Raw genomic sequence first — 18869 nt, forward strand, 5'->3', positions numbered from 1 at the left:
TGCGTGGATTTAGGACCTCGAGGATGCCAAAGGGTTCCGTGCGCGTGGTGCGCGCGCGTAGGAGACCGCGCCAGTCGGACCGGACGCGCCGGTGGAGCAGCAGCAGCAGCAGCAGCAGCAGCGATGGGAGCTTCGCAGACGCGCCCCGAGCACAGGCACCAGGACCTGGCGGACAGAACCGGATGTGAGTATGAAAACGAACCCGTCCTGAACTTTCCTTCAGTTTGGGCTCCTCAGAAGCGCCAAAAGTGGCGCATAAAAGTCTGCCGCCAGGTGACCCCGTTTGGATCGGATGGGAGAACGAATGCGGTGATCGGCTTCAAAATAAAGCGCTGGTTCTCATCTAGAAGATCCGTTTGATAAACCACATAGACGTTTGTGTGTGCATCAATTTGTGTTTTCACTTCTTACTCAAACTTCTGCAAACATCCTTTTTAACATAACGTACTTATTGTCTCTTCCTCCCCTATTGTGATGTGATGGTGTATTAAATAAATAACTGTGTGTAGATCTATTTTTCTAAATCACATGATTCTGATGGGAACTCTTTGCACGAGGAGTTTGAGTAGTGAGACTTTATTGACCGCCTCGGTTTGAGACTTTGAACCGTTTTGTTATTGCCTTCATTTCCTGACGGTGGGACTTGGACCCCGTTTCCTTCTGGACTCCGTGGGAAGGTCAATGGTCGCGTCTGTTCTTCTGAGCATGTGATGAAAAGCTCCCTTGCAGTCACAAGCCACACAGCAATTACTCTGTTGTTGTTTTCTTTCACATTTGCTGATTGCACCACGTCATCGCAGCTAATTATGTGTCACATCGGTAATGGAGGCACCGTTCCGCTTTGACCAACAAACTTGTCTCTGCACGACGCCGTTGTCTGTCTCTGCATATTATTCAGCACAAAACACTCGCTTGGAAGCTTCTGAGAAGAGGACAAAAGGGTCCAAAATAAACAGCTTACCGAAAACAATTGGAACCACTTAACCTGTCTGCGTGAGGAGCCTGAGAGCCTTTCGCTGTGTGGTCACTAATGCACAACGTGGGTTAATGATTCAAGGGACTCTGGCATAAAAAGACAATCCGGGACAACAAGCGCTTTGTTGTTCTATTGATCCGATAACGGCGAGAACTTGATTAGATCAACAACGATAAGTCTCACGGACCATTAAATGAACAACCCACAATGTGTGATTGTGCATTTCAATGGCCGTTATCTTCTGTTTATTATCATGTTGAAACAATTGGTTGGAATTTCCCGAAGCCTGTTTTAAAGGGTGTGGAGTGTTTCTGGGAGTTTCGTTGACCTGCCTTTTGTGAAATTTGGTGTTTTGCTTCTTTTCAGTTTCACTGGAGCAGATCAAAAACCTTCACAAGAGATTCCAGCAGCTGAGTGGAGACGAAGACACAATAAGGTAATTTAAAGGAGAACGCTGGTGAGCTGCATGTGGTTTGTCATGAAAGCCATTCGGCCTTTTTTTTCCATTTAAGGAGGAACTACCTGCATCGTGACTGCAGTTATGAACTGTGCACGTCTCTGGCATCACCAGCGCACACAAGCGGCACACGGCTGAGCTAATGCAAATACAATCCGTCGATGCATTAAGCGCACACACACACACACACACACAAGCCAAAGTGGCATGTTGGGAATGTGAGATCACAGATCGCTTCACTTTGAGAAGGAAAAGCGGGAACACGTGTTGCAGGTGTTTATTCCCAGTTTACCTTGAGGAAAGTTACTATTGGTGCTTCAGTCCAGGAACAACACGGTGCGTTATCACAGCGTGCCGGTACTCCGCTTTCATGATAATTCACTTTTCTCAATGTCTCGCCGCAGTAAAGAGAACTTGGAAAGCATACCGACGCTCGCCAACAACCCGATCAGAAAGCAAATCATCGGAGCGTTCTTTGATAAAAGGTGAGTGAAATCGTATCACTCATACAAAGTTTCCACTTGTAGGGATTTTATTTGGAATATATTTATATAGAGAGCGAAAAGAAATGTGTAAAGTGAGTTAACAGTCTTCATTGTAAAAGAGGACATTTCTCAACCAGCGTGTGTATTAAATATGAAATATAACTTGATGGAGGTCAACAGGATGGGAGTTTCTTCATGACGTGTTTAGTGTTAAATGTGTGCGAGAACAAAATTCTAATTTAAGGCAATAATTTGCCATTTTGGAAAATGGCTCCCAGTGCCTTTGCTGAATGTCTGCTAGCAGCAGGAGGGGCGCCACATTTTCCTTACAGACACCAGAGGGGTTTTATCCTTTTTGGCCTCAGGTAAATATGGGCACCGGGTCACCTTAACCATGGAAGGTGTTTGAGTAGCACGAGTTCATATCCGTATAGCATCGCAGCTTGAGGGCTAATTGGTGACCTAACTGATGGATGGGGAGTTTTTGCAGTTTACGAACTACGAGATTTATGGTCTCATCGTGGAACCAGCCCTTCTTTGTGTGTAAAAGGGGCGAACCGCTGTCTACGCAATCCACGTGCACGATGGTTGGGCAAGACAAAGCGTCTTCCCAGCTATTTGCAGCTCTGCAAGTTGAGGAGACACCGGCCCTATAAAAAGCCCCACTGCTTGAACTTTGTTCCATAACGGCGACACCTGGATGTCTTGTCTCCGTGGCCCAGGAACCAGCACCGGGGCGAGGCGGGCTCCTGCGACCAGATCGGCTTCGAGCAGTTCCTCATGGTCATGTCCCACTTCCGGCCCCCCACCTTGAAGATGACGGAGGAGGAGAAGGAAGCGATGAGGCGAGAGAAGCTCCGCTGTAAGGCGACGCCGTCGACCGGCCGTACCTGTCGGGGAAGATTCTCTGACGAAAGCTTTTGTCTCGTGTGTGTGTGTGTGTGTGTGCGCGCTTCAATGACAAAACACCAGTAAAACGTCCCCATCCTGTGAGGCGAGTATCGTATTTCACCGGCACCTTGAAGGGTGTCAGCTGTTGCGTTGGAGAGGCTGGTGGGTATTTTTGGGGCTCGGTCGGGAACAGCAGCTTCACAGAGCCAGGAGCCCAACTTGGCCTCAGATTCCATAGGACCATTCGATTTGGCTTCCGCTTCTGCAGACCCACCCCGTGGGGATGCGCTGGTGGCTTTCTGCGTTTGCCAGGATTCCGTCGGCTGGTTGTGGTCCGGATTAAAGACTTGATTGATTTGTTTATTCAAATGGAAAACCAAATGAACAGACCCAGAAAGAGGCCGCCGCCTGGTGTTCGGGTCAGACGCCATTTGCGTACGTCCTCAGAGGAGACTAAAAACACTTGATGCTTTTCAAACCAGTTTGACTCCACTTCGATTCGAGTTGTTCCTGCTTCGTGCAGCTGGGACTGTCTGCGCGTAACCTGATTTACATTAAAGCCTCGAGGATTCACACCCAATGTGAGACTGAACCGGGCCGAAGTGCAGGAGGGGAAGATTCGCTCCGGTTCATCAATTCACAACATCTACTTAGCCGACTAATAGCAGCCACGGCCCTTTCTCACCGCGGGCAACAAATAACAATTAAATCTAGCGGTTAAAAGAGGACTTTTCCTCTTTAGTCACCAAAAAGCTCATGTAGGTCGTTCACTGATAATTAGTTCTGCGTGACGCCATTTCAGCTCTTGAGTTTTCACTCAAAACCGGTTTTAAGCGGAAAGAATTCGGTCCTTAAAACGGCTGTGGATCATGTTTAGTTTGTTGTATTGATCATTTGTACTTATTGATCCACTGCCAGAAATGTGTTAACTTTGGCATTTCCTTGTTTTCTTATCAGTCTGTTTTGAAAACAAAAAGAAAGGCCGGTCTTCTTCTAAGCAGTACTTATTTTACTTCCTTATAGAATAAATGCAGTTGTGATTTGAGATCGTAACGCTTAAGCATTGTGCCGTCCAGGGTACCAGAACAGGAGTCGGGTCACTTGCTTTAATAATTCCATAAACGTTTCCTTAGACTGGATTTCCCCCGGTATGCATCAAGGCGTTCTCGTTGCCAGTACAGGTTTTATTTTCTGATAAAAACAAACCTTGTTGCACAAAACCTCCATCCAGCCGGGTTTCGATAAAGGAGATAATTACCAAGCTGTCTCTGCTTCACACAAACCATCCATCTCAATGTTCACTCTCTGTTCGCTGCGTTTCCCCTCTGATGGCGGATTTGATTTATCTATTTTGATTGAGCATGAATCAACCGCTCTGCTCTCCCGATGATACGTTATGAGTTGAGCCAGTTTGACATCTATTGACTGTTCAGAAACGACACGGGCTGCGCTGTGCAAATGTCCTTCGCTGCAGGACTTGTTTTAGTTTCATGGGGCTGAATCTTGTCACTGTCAATGAAAGCAGAGGCATTTTATACGGGGTTTGTTTCTTTACGTCCAGGGTCGTTATTCTGCGCCCCGTCTCTACATCTGGAACATTCCTCTAAACACAACCTCCTCCTCGTAAGACGCTCGACAGAAAGGTCCTTTTTTATAAGTCGCACTAATCTAAAGGTTGTTGTGTTCCTCACCAGTCCTGTTCAACATGCATGACACCGACAACGATGGCACCATCACGCTGGTGGAGTACCGGAAGGTAAGATGACTTCATCATGTTCATTAACGGCTGGAATGGTTGTCGAAAAAGCCAAGGTGTGGTGTATTAAAGTTGTACGAGGAGATCATGTAAAAGTCATTGTATAGAATACTGTACAGAATATTTTCAATATTAATAATTTCAACATTTTGACGCTACATTACATTTAAATTATTATTTATTTATTTTTTACTTCATCTTCAAAACATTTATTGACGTAATTTCATTTGCGGCAGATTAATAAAATGCATAATAAAAATCATCTGTTTGAAAAATAGTAGTAATAGTAGCATGATACAAAAATGTCATAGAAATGTATAGAATGCCTCTTACTGAAAGTGAAGTGTCTCCTCCTTGTTTAAGGTAGTGGAAGAGCTTTTGTCAAAAAGCGGCAGCATCGGGCAGGAAGCTGCCGAAGCGATCGCAGATGCCGCCATGTTGGAAGTGGCGAGCACGAACGTGCCCACCATGGTAAAGGAACCCTCCGGCAGGCAGCGCGATCCTCACCGCGGCATTTCCGCAGCCAGTAACCTGTGTGTGTGTGTGTGTGTGTGTCTCTGCTCCTCCTCTCAGGGCCCAGATGATTTCTATGAAGGGATCACATTCGAGCACTTTGAACAGGTTTTTATTCACCGTTTTATGGGTCATCAAAATAACCCGACTCTTTCTTCAGTCGCTTACTCACCAGCGCGTTCTGTCGTCTGCCCACAGATTTTGAAGGGACTTGAAATGGAGAGTCGGATGCACATTCGCTTCTTGGACGTCGACACCACCACAATGAGATGTGGCAAATCGACCTCTTAAATGTTTGTAGCGGAAGTATTCCAAACGCTCGATGTGCACTAATATATTTTTGGATGGTGAGAAGTAATTCATTTACTACCAAGTACTTTTATACAAATTAAATGAAATAAGATTGTTTTTCGTTCGGTCTCCGGTTTGACGCTAACGCTGCCTCTCTGCTGCCCCACAAGTCGTTCAGTGAAGTCGACTCGTGCTGCTCGCTCGTCGGTTTACGGCTAACGCTCAAAGAGCAGCATTCCTCTGCAGCGCCGCGGTAGTCACATGTTCAATTGATCCGCAAGATGAATGATTACGGGCTTGTATTGATGGATTGAAGTGATAATAACTAAAGAAATGCATGTGTAAGATTTTGTTTAGAGAGACTAATAAAAATTGTACGGAAATCTTTTTTGGTAATGAGGTAAAATACTTTTTATTGCTGTAATATTTTACAGTAGTTTCTAAGACTGACCCCTGTACACAAAATATACATTTAAAAAAAAAAAAAACACATTTCCAAAGTCTCCTGATTTGACGAGCATCATGAAAGTCATTGAAAAGCGGGTAAAGTCCCTCCGCTCGGAGTGACCCGGTGTCAGAGCGCCGGGCGGGAGCCGGGCAGCCGGTCGTAAGGAACCGCCAGGCCGATGTTGTAGTTGTAGCCGGAGGACTCGATGTAGTCGGACCTGCAGATGGGCAGGATGTGATCCTGAGACAACGCGTCCTCCGAGAAGTCGTAGTGGCAGATGACCCCCCTGTGCCTGAGGGGATGAACAGGAAGTCATTACTTTGAAAAGGCTGAATTCGTAGAAGCAAATTTGGGGGAAAAAAAGGTACGTTCTATCCGCTCGTGGAGAAAAGAAGAGCAGCGTGGGAGCGAGAGCGGCGACCTGCGGTGAGCTGTGAGGTCATCGTCTGTGATGCACGCCCCCCTCGGAGACTTGTCGTCGGGGACGTTGGCCGTTACCAAGGTGCTGGTGTTGAAGCGCACGCGCCGTACAGGATGCCTTCAACGGGGCAGAAAACACACCGTCAGTACAACTAGTGGGAAGCAGTGTTTCACCTTCTTTTGGATGTGGTGCAAAATTGATTTCAAAATAAAAGCGTGGTCAGTGCCGCAATGAAATAAACATCAATCCGCTGAGACAATAACCTTATTTGTCACTTTTAGATAATTTGGCAAACAATAAGACATGAATGAGAAGGAATAAAATGTCTATAATCCCTGGGTTCAAGCGGAAATAAAAGTTGTGTGTATTTTGTCAGCTGAGCTTGAGGACGCCCCCCCCCACCTGTTGTGCATCTCCCACAGCTTCGCCCCCATCCGCATCTCCCACACGCACACCAACCCTTCGCCGCCGCCGCTGACCACCTTCCAGTCGTCCGCCTGCACCGCGGTGACGCCCAGGTGGTGGGCGTACAGGGACGCCACGGAGGAGCCGGCTCGCAGGTCGAACACCGTCACCCTGAATCGGGGACGAGCGAAACGCTCGTTTATTCACGGGGAAAACATGGCACATCAAAGCGAGCCCTGCGAAAGGAGGAGAAGTGAGCACAAGGGCCGGATTCACCGAGGTCATTTGGGAGGCGTTGGAGAGGAGAGTAGGAGAGAAAGCCGCTCGTCAAAGGCTGGATTCATTTACAGACAAAAGGACACTATTCGCCAGAGCACTTTTGAAGGAACGTTTCGACATTCAGTCGGGGGAACGAAGACAAAAGAGATGCTGGAGCAGACGTGCCAACGCAGGCCTCGTTTCTCCTGAGCTGAAATAAATCAGTCACAAGGGTTTTATTCACCACGTCCACTGGATATGGGGCAAAATACAGAGAAATATGGAAATAACAGAAGATGAAGCCGTAACATCAGATGAGACCCAAAACAAACTGAATCGACAGAACAAAAAGGAAACATAAGGTTTGGGCTCATATAAAAGTAGCAGCACAAATACAAGTCAAGCACAAATGTGCTGAAAAAGTAATTAAGTAAACAAATACATTTCTTTAAGGGTCTGAACGTGATCATGATTTTAAATATAGTTTAAGGTTTTTTATGATGCTCATTTGTTTACTGATTTTCCCCCCAAAAGCACGTCATAAATTGTTGACCATCATTGCTATAATTATTGATATCAAACGATTTGTATCGGCGGGGATTTTGGCCGCCTGGGTTCAGCGAGCAGCTCGAGCCCGGGGGACCTGCAGCTCCATCTGTCGTCATTGTGGCTTTATTGCAGCTGAACGCATCCAGGACATGACTCCATCCGGGCTCAGCCTCCTTCCAAGACCTCATTACCATAATGAAATTCACTTAAGGGACTCAAACTGATTACATTTTCGCTTCCGCAATTTGACTTTTTCCCAGATTCAGAGCTAAATGGCTAAATGGGCACGGCGGCCTTGCTGTCTGCAGTTTGCGTCGCCCGTTTAGTGGCATTACGTGATGGAGGCGCACATTTAAACAATGACGACTGAGGGCCACTGGCAGGCCGCGGGGGACCCATAAATCTAATGCTGGAGGACGGCCGTGTCTTCAGTGAGCCGTCCGTGGCCAGACTCCTCTTCATTAATCAGGAGGAGCTCGCCGGAAAAGGTTTTCGGATGACTCCAGTTGGCCTTCTGCAGCTGGAGAGGCGTTTGGCGTTTGGACTTAAGCGCAGTGGTACTTTTGAGATGCTTGGCGGCGTTGGGGCAGATGTTACGTCTGCGTCCTCACCCTCTTAGCAGCTGATGTCGGACCTCACATGAGACTCGCTCATATTCTAATCTTAACTTCAGGTCCAACAAGCGCTTTCTTACTTGAGCTAACAGCGCGAGGACCAACGTGAGCGTGATGAATGCCGCCTGTTCGTCCATGAGAAGCAGCAGAGGAACGTGTGAAAACAGCGAGTTCTGTCAATGCAGAGTCACGGAAATGAAGAAATGAGAACAAACGGGAGGAAATATGCACCAAAGTTGTTGTTTTATCCCTCAGAATTGCTTCAAAGCAGATAAATATATAACAGCAGACTAGTGACGCAGGAGCCTGCTACAGGTCCGGTCCAGCTGTAAACTGTGATAATCCACATTGGATGGATGAGGAAAATCTTCTGACTTGACAGGTGGTTCCTGCACGAGAGGACGACTCCTCCTCCTGAGGGCCAAGAAGGTCTTAAAGAGCACATCCGAGCGCGGCCGGACGAGCGAGAGCCACAGGTGTGTGACACACTATCTCTTCCCTTCCTCTGGCTGCATCCAGGTTTGCTCTGAGCCCCCCTCCCCCCCCTAGAACAGATGTAGCACTTATCAAGACCCCTCATTTGCTTCCTGGATCTCTGAAATAATTTTAAAAAAAGACAAAGGGATAAAAAGAAAGGATGCATTAGGCTTTGGCCTTGAGCCACCCTGTTGTGGGGGGGGGGCAGGCCCAGATCGCCGACCGTCTCCCGCCTTTTGTCTTCCGCCGCGCGTGGGAGCCCGGCGAGTGCGCGGCGCCCTCTGTCCTAAAACCAAGAGTAAAAATCGTAAGAGGAATCGGATGAAGGCTGAACGGCGCTCTGGCGAGGAAACAACCGGCACCTCAATAAAAAAAAAAAAAACAGCGCTGAACAGACCCCGAACAATACGACGTCGTCTGCCTTTCGCTTTAAGCCAACCACTCGGCTGGCCAGATGGATTCGGTGGTGAATGGAAGCAGCAGGGGCGGCTTTGGATGAAGACGCGCGCCAGGGATTCGCCTTCTGCTGCCAGCTCGTGCGCCGCGGCGCGCGCTAACGAGCGGCGAATAGACGAGTGGCTCTTTTATGCGTCTTTCCTCATCCGGGGAGCCAGGTTAGCGAGGAGGCGTGTTTGTGTGTTCGATCACCTCGGACGGATTGGATTTTTTGTGATGTGGTGTCCCAGGTAACGGAGACGAACAAAACAGAAAACACCTGTTCTCCAGCGGAGGACTGAAGCGTCAGTGAGGAAACAGTTGAAGAGAAGCCGTTCATCCATTTGTGACCTTTGAGCTCCTCCCACTGCCTGACAAGAAGGCGGCAGCGGCGGCGGCGGCGGCGGCCTACCTCCTGTCCTTGTTCCCGCACACCAGCAGGTGGGGGGGGCTGTCCCTCAGGTCGATGCAGGTGAAGTCTCCCAGCGAGTCGCCGACGCATGCCACGGCTTTGCCCGTCTCCAGGCTGCACACGTGGATCTGAGAACGAGAAGGACGAGAACGTTACGCGAGGTCGAAGACACTCGGTCGGAGTTTGCTTCTATTGAACCGTGCAGGAGTTTTTATGCCCCGTTTCATACTTCGTCCTAATGAAATAAGATGCCTCTGGCTCAATGGCTGCCGCAAACTTTTCTTCACACAAACTGCAATGATGTCATCCGGAGCTGCCCTAATTGGTCGATTAGCGGCTGGTGTTTTCTCATCCAAATGAGACGGAACAAACACAATAACCGCCAGGCAAAATTGTCTTTGAATAATTCAAACGATTAAGAAATTAAAGCGAGGGACGGAGGGGGGGGGGGGGGGGGGCAGAGCGCCAGAAGGTAGACATGGAGAGAGCGAGACGGAGCGACGACAATAAAGAAGTTTGACTGAAGGTAAAAAAGGAAGCCTTGAGGAGGTGCCAGCTGTTCTTGGGTCTAATTGAGCAGCACCAAATCACTGGCTTTCAAATGACAGCTTGATAGGATTTGGACAGTGGAGGAGAGGGGGGGGGGGGGGGCTCTTTGTGATCGTAAAGGGGGCTGTTTAGAGACCTCGAAGGAGTATCAATCATGAGCATGACCACGGAGGAGTGGTTGGGTTAATGCACTTGCTGCAGCCCCACCGAGGCTCACAGACAAAGGGGACTCCAACGGCGGCGCGTGTAACTGGACGTTAATGTAATTACTCACTCCGCTTTCAGAAAGATGAAACATTCGTCAATTAGCGCTTCGCTTTAGAGGCGAGCTCCGACGCAGCCGGGCGCCTGTTGGCTTCCGTTTGTGGAATTCATCTTAAGCGGAGGATCAAAACACCAGAAACGGTAAAAGCGCCGCGCCGCCGGGAGTCGGAGGCTGTTCACGCCGACCAACCGACCATCGGATTGGAGCCGAGGTGCCGAAATCCAATTGTAATTCAATTTCATTGTGTTGCTCTGCTCATAAGTGGTTTGTGGTCATGTTAGCTGTTGTTGTTCAGCAGCATATTAACCACACAGGAGTCGTGAACATCACCGGGACGCTGGGAGCCTGAAGATAGGCCGGGGCCGTTACGACTCAGCACGGCAGCGTGCATGGCAGCGTGCACGGCAAGAAGGAACAGTTTTTTTTGGCGAAGCTGAACATACGATAAGACGCAGAGCTGCACACACTCAGCGTCTCACTTACAGACAAACGGTCACACGCAGGGGAGCGCACACTTCTCCTGGAGGAGATGAAGGCAGTGTGTGTGTGTTTGTTGTGTGTGTGTGTTTGTTGTGTGTGTGTCTGCCGACCCGAATGAAACAAAGCCGCCTGGTCACCTCCGCTGTGCTTTTTGGGGGTTTTACTAAGTAAATGAACCTGATGGTTCGATGCGTTGATCCTCATTTGGGACAATACCTAGAATACATCTATATCAAACCATTCATCTAGCCTTCCAGGGGGGGAGGGAGGGAGGGAGGGAGGGGGGAATGGGGAGGGGGGGTGCCTGGGGAGATGCCAGCTCGAGCTGACCGCCCAGCCACGAGCTGGGTGGGTGCCCCCGGTCGGCTGGCGAGGAGTAATGAGGATCCGGAGACTGGCTCCGACCACACAGACACACACACACACACACAGAGACACACGCACACAAACAAAAGACGGGGAGGGATAGAAGACAAAGCCACAAGATAAACAATAACGCAAGCCAAAATATGAAAAAGAATCCTCTGAATCAGACACAAAGCTGGCAGATATTTGACAAAAAAAAAACTAAAAACAACTCAAACTAAGAACATGACAATGCGTTTGGGGTTCACGTGAGTCGGAATGCTGTAAATGAAAATGTTTCACTCTTCTGAGAGATAAAAAGGTGTGAGATGACTTCCTTGGATGTCGCAGTGACAGATTTTAATGAAGCATATGTTTTCTTACTAAAGGCAACACATTTACAGCAAACTCTTCTTTGTCTTCTTCGCAGTATGAAAATGCTGTTGGAGGTGTGATGAGTGTGACAAACAGGTTAATTACACTGTGGTATATTTTAATTAGTAAGGGAGAGAGGTATGCTAATCATGAATTGGCATAAATTAGACTGGTGTTCCTGCTATAATCACCATGGAAACAAAGTTTGAAAAACTTTTTGTGCCTCAAATAAAATTTGAAAAAAAAAATGCGATGTTCATAAAAATTTATGATTTAAGTTGGATGGAAGAAGTTAGTCCCACTCTGAAAATGGACGTAGAGGGTTTTATCGGGTTTCATTGGATTGCATCATAGCGGGGTACGAAAAAATAGTTTCAGGCAACAACAAGTGGAAACTCCCCAAACCGGATATTTCTAACTTCCAATGGCAAATGTAGCTTTGTTTAAAATAGGAAACGTACTTTTCTCTTCTCACTGTCTACCTGGACCTGCAAACCATCTCGGACACGAGTCCCTTCCCCCGTTGCATCAAACGGAATGACGAAATAAAATGCGGTGGATGGATTTCTGGGTTTCTAGGAGCGGTGATGTCAGCGGAGGAGCTTTGCCAAAAAACTGTCCGCCACAAACAGATTGCTGCGCACACAGGCGGCGCGTGCTCGGCCCCAGTCGCTGCTGTAATGCTGCCAGTCCGGCCTGTCGCTACGGCAACTAACATCTGCCTTTCTTTCGTGGTAAAACAAATAAATGAAATACGTCTCGACGAAGAGCGCTTTAAAGCATTACAATGCCTGCTGATCCCAACAGAGCGGTTGGTCTCTGTGTACAGGCCCGAGAGTCAATTAGGAGCACGCGGCCCTTAGTAACACAGTATTATTAGAAGCAAACAGATGCAGCTCAGGGACCCAAAGTTCATCAAAGTACCCCGAAAGGGCGTCGCAATTAGGAGCAGGGCCCGAAGAGGCCACGCCGCTATTTACGCAGGCTATTTCTACTACAACCCGAACCCCCAGCGGCACGCGGCGTTCATTTCTAAGGGGACGTAGGAGGGGTGGTGATCAGTGAACCAGCTAAAAGGAACTTCAAAAACTCCATTTTCAAAAGGCAGTTTCACTCTTAAGGGCAGAAAGGATTCATCAGTCTAACAAACTAATAAGCTTTTTTCATTAAGCGCCTGTCGGGAGCACGAGTGACCTTGTTAACTCTTCTGGAAACCTTTCATGCCAATTAGCACAGTCTGGCTAGAATTTTCTTTCTTTTTTTTTTTTTTTAATAACACATCTAAAATCCAGCTGCACATTTCTGAGGGTTTGCCATCTACTTTGTCCACATTAACAGGTTGTGTTTGGGTTCATTTGTCTTCCTGGGACTTTTCCGTTCCAGGAAGCACAAAAGAGGCCTTGATACAGTTCCATCAATGCCATTAACATACAAACACTAAAGTGCTGCTCACAATGGACGAGCTAATCAGCAACATTTTAAAAGTAGCTCATTCACGTTTGAACCAGCCACCAGAACTGGTCCTGCCTTCCAAGGCATTGGTTCCTGATGAGGGATCCGCACCCGCTTCAGTTAAAACACCCAGAGTTCAAAACGTCTGCTCACAAGCTCTCGTTGCTCTCAACCAGGCGCTGGATACACTGGATTAAAGTGAAATCGAGATTATATGATTCCTTGAGGTGCAGATGAAGCCACAGGTGGAGCGGATGATGTCATCACTAGAGCCGTGTGACTCGTATGTGTTTAAAGCCCAGCTATGCTCTGTGTGACACTGCTAATTATTTCACTGAGACGTGAAATGCTCCATTTCTAGTTTAATTGTCGCGGCGTCATCTATTAATGTCCTTGATACGTTTGTTACTCCACCTTGTTGCCTCCGTCGTGCATCGCCCAGCCCGAGCGCTTCACCCCGAAGGCGACCTGCGAGTCCGAGGCGTCCAGGCAGGTGACCGGATGACCGTAGACGGAGTGGAGCGTCCGCGGCCCCCCCCCCCACCGGGGGTCCAACAGGTGCACGTCCTCTCCGGCCGACAGAGCCGCCAGCGGGCCCTGCTGGCCGCGGCCCGGCACCAGAACCAGGCTCTCCACCTGCCGGGAGGACGAGGTGGAGGGACACGTTGAGGCGGTTTCGCGCTCTTATGTCCTTCATCAAACAGGCGTTATTTCCATTGCAATTTTTAGAAACATTGAAGCAACATATTGGACCATTAACACAACAATTTGGAACTGAAGGGGTTTTAAATAATGTATTAATTCATTTGTTTCATCAATTTAAAAGCTAAAATGATTCAATCTACGATTGTACCTGAGAAAAGGTGGAACCCACTAAATGTTCTGCATGTTGCTTCAAAAAACATAAATGGCAATTTAAAAGGATGAAACATATCAAAATCTCCCTCTAAATGCTTCAGTCATTATTTCACATGAAAAGGGGGGGAAAGCAGGAGGGAGGCGTGGGGGGGTGGAGGGGGGGTGTGAGGCGCAGCCTGCTAATGAACACATGGAGCGTCCCGTACGCGTGGGGAATCTTACGCTCTTGGGGAGCCGGGCCCGACACAGCTCTCTCCAGTAGCCGCGGTCGTCGGCTCCGACCAGCCGGACGTCGGCCCCGGCGGCCGAGCCCAGCGCGGCGCCGTCGGGGCTCAGGGCCAGGACCTGGACCGGCTCGGGGCTCTGGTAGTGATGGATGGGCTGTCCGCCCGTCTCTGTGCTCCACAGGTCCACGCAGCCTGCAGCCAGGACACGCAAACGCCTCCAGTTCGACCGTTTTAAACGTGTGTGTTATGATGAATGTGTCGCTGATGCAGCGTAAACACACACACACACACACACACACACACACACCGTCTTCATAAGCAGCAGCGGCGACGGTGCTGTTGACCTGGACGTGGCTGACGTGCGGCCTGGGGGCGGAGTTAGCCGACAGGCCGTTAATCTTTAGGAAAGAGGCCGGCGAGTCCCAGTGCAGCGTATCCCACAGCCGGACGTCGCCCGACGTGTACCTGAATGTGTGCACACACACACACACACACACACACACACACACACACACACACACAGACACACACACACACACACACACACACACACACACACACAACCATTCACACGTTTAGCGTCGCACAAAGAGGCCGATGAATAAAAACACTGTGCCTCTTTGTCCCTAACAACAACAACAACTCACACTTGTTGTTAGTGTCTTTTTAAATTATTTGTCACATGATCTTTCCGGGCTAACGTGGGTACCGTTTGGGGCGGAGACACTTGACGCGCCGCTTATAGGGACGCAGAAGGGAGTGAGTATTAACGCCGTGAAAAAAACTTATTCAGTGCTGCTTTATATAATAGTGCTTTGTAAAATGTTTAAAAAGCCCATCATGATTCACTAAAACATTGTTAATAAAAGAGCATGAAAAAGGGAAAATGTTTATATATTTTATTCACCGTTGAGACTAATTCTCACACTTAGAGAAGCTGTAATCAGCAAAGTGTGTGTCTGTGTGTTTTTTATGCGCAATAAATCGGATTGGCTATGAAAGTTGTCGAATCATTTTTCAGTCAATCCATAAACTGATTAACGAACCAAATGTTTCAGCGATGTTTAACACGACCGAAGACAATGTGGTCGGTGCTTTGGAGCTGAAACGTAACACAGTAGCTGAGTGATCATAACTTATTGTTTGATGCATTAGTTCCGGTTTCTGCAGTGTGGTGGATTTGTAGTTTGCACCAATCAATACTCAGCAGATTCATTTTTATTGTTCCTGTTTTTAACTTGAAAATGATGATACAAGATAAATAAGATGGAAGAAAGCCTTTTCTCCCTCCCCCTTCCCTCCCCCTGTCACACTGCCATCCTCAAGTATCAGTCCCCCCCACTTCTTTGCCCCGGTCCATGAGTTGTCGCAGTGGGGGACGACCGGCTGCCAGCACTACCACCTCCCCGGATTCCAGCATGTCTGAGCGAGCATCCGCCTGGCAGCAGAGTGTGTGACACAGTGACAGCGAGTGTGCCAGAGTCTCGATGGTGTGTGTGTGTGTGTGTGTGTGTGTGTGTGTGTGTGTGTGTCGTGAGGATTTGGCAGGAAACAAAACAATAGGAATACACACTTTGACTTAATTGGTACGTCGCCTAGCAACAGGCAGAAGATGTCGAACCGCTCGCCCGCCGGGTCACAGAGACAAATCACCTCCTGAGGCCAAATCTCATTGCACCGGTTCTGCCGGTAAGATTTAGTGGATGCAACTGAATCACCAAAGATTACTCCAAACTGCCATCGATTAGGTTCTCGTTAAACAAACTCAAGTACCTTCACTTAGATAAATGATCCTTTAGGTACCAATAATGGGAAAAGTATTGATGTTGTGAATTTGTTAATAGCCGTGGTAGAAAAAAGCCCCACGGGTGAGTTTCACGTTAACTACACGGGACTCTTCGGGTGCGCCGCGTCCCCGTTCCCCCCCCCTGCTGCTGCTCACCCGCCGGGAGACGCAAACAAAAGCGTCTTCTCCGAAGAGACGCGGCAGGGTCGAGTGGGAATCTAATCCCCGACGCCCCCCGGAGACGCCGCGCGGCTCCGCCGGGCTCCTCCGGGGCCGCACAATCTATCACTGCCTCGCGGCGGCTATTTCAGGGGCCACGTTCGGTTTACACCCAGCAAGTGCTGCCATTAGCGGGACCAGGTCGCACGAGTAGAATGATGTGTGACGGCACGCACCCATGATCTGACAGCTGGATCAGGATGTCGACTGAAAGGTGTTCATCATGACTGGGTGTCGGGAGGAGGGGGGTGGGAGGGGCTCATTCTTTATCCTCATTAGGGCAGCTTAAAAAGGAAGAACGGTTAAGGGTTTTGCAAATGTGAGGAGGGTATTTTCCATCTTCCGCTCAAATATTGCGAGGAAATCGAAGACCGAACGCTGTGATTTATTAGAACCAGCCATGATGTCACTGACTCATTACACCGCAGAGCCAGCATTCTTCAGCTGCTTTTGCTGCCCACAGTTCCTGTTACATCTCACCAGCACCACTTTCACAAACCACCTCGCTGATGTAGCGGGCCGGTTGCCATTCAGTCTGAACCCCACGCCTGCATGTGACATACTGCTAATCAAACAGCCGTGCATAAATCAGATTTATAGACAAGAATCACCCAGACAATTTATGTGAGAAGATAAAGAGCGACATGAATACAAGGCCGATTACTTCGGGTTGAATACGAGCCGTCAGTCACAGCGGATGGAAGCGCACATCATCAGATGTCCTTGAAACTCACCCGGCCAGGACAAAGTGGTCCGAGCAGCTGACGTCACACAGAACTTTCCCCAGCTCGAACTGCAGCTGGCTGATGGATCCCACCCGGTTCTAGACAGAAAACATGACCGTGAACCACGCATCACTTCCTCAGTACAAACGGCTTTATTAGCAGGTCAGCCGTAAATCCAAAAACTGGCCTAAAAGAAGTGATTTTGTTACATTTCTGTTAACTTTCATAACATTTTGTGCTTTTTAAAATTTGTATTACAGTTAAAACTGTTCAGTTCTGATGTACCATCAACTGAGCATCATTTACACCAGACCCCCCCCCCAACCCCCCTCCCCCGGGGGAACTTGGTCGATCCGGATTGATCACCTTCCAGTTGGAGCGCACGGTCCTGGCGGAGCTCCTGCAGTCTCGCAGCGTGCTCTTCCAGCAGGGGGAGTCGGACACGCTGGCCTCCCGGTGGTGGCCCTCCGCCGTGCACATCCGGAACCACAGAACGCCGTCCTCGGCGAGCGCCCTCCACGCCCTGCTCACCTGGGAGGAGATTGGACGGCGGGCCGCTGGATTGAGTCAGCATGCATTAACGGGCTAATTTATTCGTGCTTAACGAGCGCGGCCGACCGCCAAGAGGACTTCGGGGTGCAAGTGTGTAACTGTGATTTAGGGACTTCCAGACGAGCTGAGCTCAGCGAGCCGCTCGCAGCGTGATCACTTGACGGGAGAGGATGCCAACGGGACCGGAGAGAGAGGAAGACATTCAGGAAAGAGTGCAAGTCTGCTGCGTTTCAGAGGTTCAATCAGTCATGGAAGCAGCCAGAGAAAGTGGAACTGAAAAACACTCCAGGCCTCAAAATCACATTAAAGATAAACCTACATCCAAACGGAGCCAACTTGAGGACTCAATTACTTGGATGAGAAATGTTGTGATTCACAAAAAGAGCTTCTTTTCATTCAGAATTTCTCGTGTTGACGCTTGAGAGGTTAAAGGTCAAGCTCTGTTGCCCCGGTGTGAGAGAAATGTCACCGTCTACACGTTTATGACAAAAGACGACACGGCTCTATATGGAAAATGGGAGGGAGCAGAAAAATGGAATGAAATTGAAACAGAATGAATGTTGGGCGCGGTTTGGCACATTTCACACTTAAATAAGGAGCCCGAGGCTCAGACTTGTGAATAATGCAAACGCCTCGGCAACAGTTCACCTGTGCGCTCACCTGCGCACATCGGCCCAGCTCTGCCCGGCCGAGGTATTGGAATATCTTCAGGGCCAACTCGTACGGCAACTCGATGTCAAAGAAGGGGATGTCGTTAACTTCGTTCTGCAAAAGAAAACATTGAAACGGAGATTCTTTTGTCTTTCACCTGGTCAACCACCATCATTTCGGTTTATACCGTCATCCTCGTACCAGATCTTGAATAAGTTGGTCCAACAGCTCCTCATCTTTCTTCACCTTCCTCTTAGGCTGCTGCTGCTGCAGCCTCTGCTGCTGTAAGGACGCACTGCAAACACCAGTCATGCTTTGGTACTGCCTCTTTCTCCTGCTTCTCTCCTCCTGAATCCTGTCCAGCAGGGGACTGGTCCTCCCGTCCAGCAAGCTGCGTGCAATGGACACATATTGGGGCTGATCCTCTGAATCCGAGCCGGCTGAAGCTCTTCCGCCACCACCTTCGACGCGTGCTTCACCCTCGGTACAGCCGTCCCCCGCTTCCTTTGACGGACTACGGGACTCGTTGAGGTTTTCCAAGTTTTCAAAATAGCTATTTTTCAGGTCTCTGTGGCCGCCCGGCTGGACAGGTCGCAGCTCGTCTCTGTCACTCGTTAATTCTTCTTTCCAACGCTCCCTGAACGCAGCAAGCTCGTCTTCGGCCATATTTCTCAATCATCCTCGATTAAAAATAATAACTTTAAAGAGTTATAAAGCGGTGTCGTAGGAATTTATTATGAATCCCTACCAGGAAAGGGACGGTCAGCTTTGTTCCGGGTGGTAAACAAGCAACTGTCCTTCACTGTTAACAGTCCGCGGAGGAACAGCGTGTCGCTGTACATTGGTTCCGCCATCTTTTAATTCCGCAGTTTTATTATAGGATATGATAAACGTTTCTGTGGCCACAGTTGGAAACTGTTCTGAGAAAAAATGCAAGTGTTTCACATCCCATGTCGGTGGGAAGGTCATATTTGACTTATTTAGTTTTCAAACAACA

General features: G+C 48.8%; 2 protein-coding genes across 4 annotated transcripts; one reads left to right on the forward strand and one right to left on the reverse strand.

Annotated features, from left to right (window-relative positions):
• The first annotated feature begins 8 nt into the window (after positions 1-8).
• Positions 9-5756, forward strand: tesca (tescalcin a). Its single transcript, XM_040195132.2, is given in 9 exon segments — positions 9-64; positions 66-184; positions 1343-1412; positions 1838-1918; positions 2641-2780; positions 4504-4565; positions 4929-5036; positions 5139-5186; positions 5277-5756. Coding segments are annotated over 9 exon segments (762 nt in total). The 5' UTR covers positions 9-23; the 3' UTR covers positions 5370-5756.
• Positions 5755-18867, reverse strand: fbxw8 (F-box and WD repeat domain containing 8). 3 transcript variants are annotated; one of them, XR_013451910.1, is made up of 11 exons: positions 18074-18748; positions 17882-17986; positions 17036-17200; positions 16679-16767; positions 14247-14404; positions 13935-14131; positions 13269-13490; positions 9389-9516; positions 6641-8827; positions 6239-6355; positions 5755-6109 (listed from the first exon to the last, which is right to left on the reverse strand). XR_013451910.1 is itself a non-coding variant. In XM_040195126.2 (11 exons), the coding sequence occupies exons 1-11, from the start codon at positions 18536-18538 to the stop codon at positions 5944-5946; spliced, it is 1986 nt and encodes a 661-aa protein (XP_040051060.1). In that variant the 5' UTR covers positions 18539-18867; the 3' UTR covers positions 5755-5943. The 3 variants fall into 3 exon arrangements, 2 of the variants coding, with proteins under 2 accessions (XP_040051060.1, XP_040051061.1); XM_040195126.2 differs by having other exon boundaries at positions 6641-6814; positions 18074-18867; XM_040195127.2 differs by having other exon boundaries at positions 6698-6814.
• Between the last annotated feature and the right edge of the window lie 2 nt (positions 18868-18869).

The sequence above is a fragment of the Gasterosteus aculeatus genome, chromosome 13 (genome assembly GCF_964276395.1).
Source record: "Gasterosteus aculeatus chromosome 13, fGasAcu3.hap1.1, whole genome shotgun sequence".
NCBI lineage: Eukaryota > Metazoa > Chordata > Actinopteri > Perciformes > Gasterosteidae > Gasterosteus > Gasterosteus aculeatus.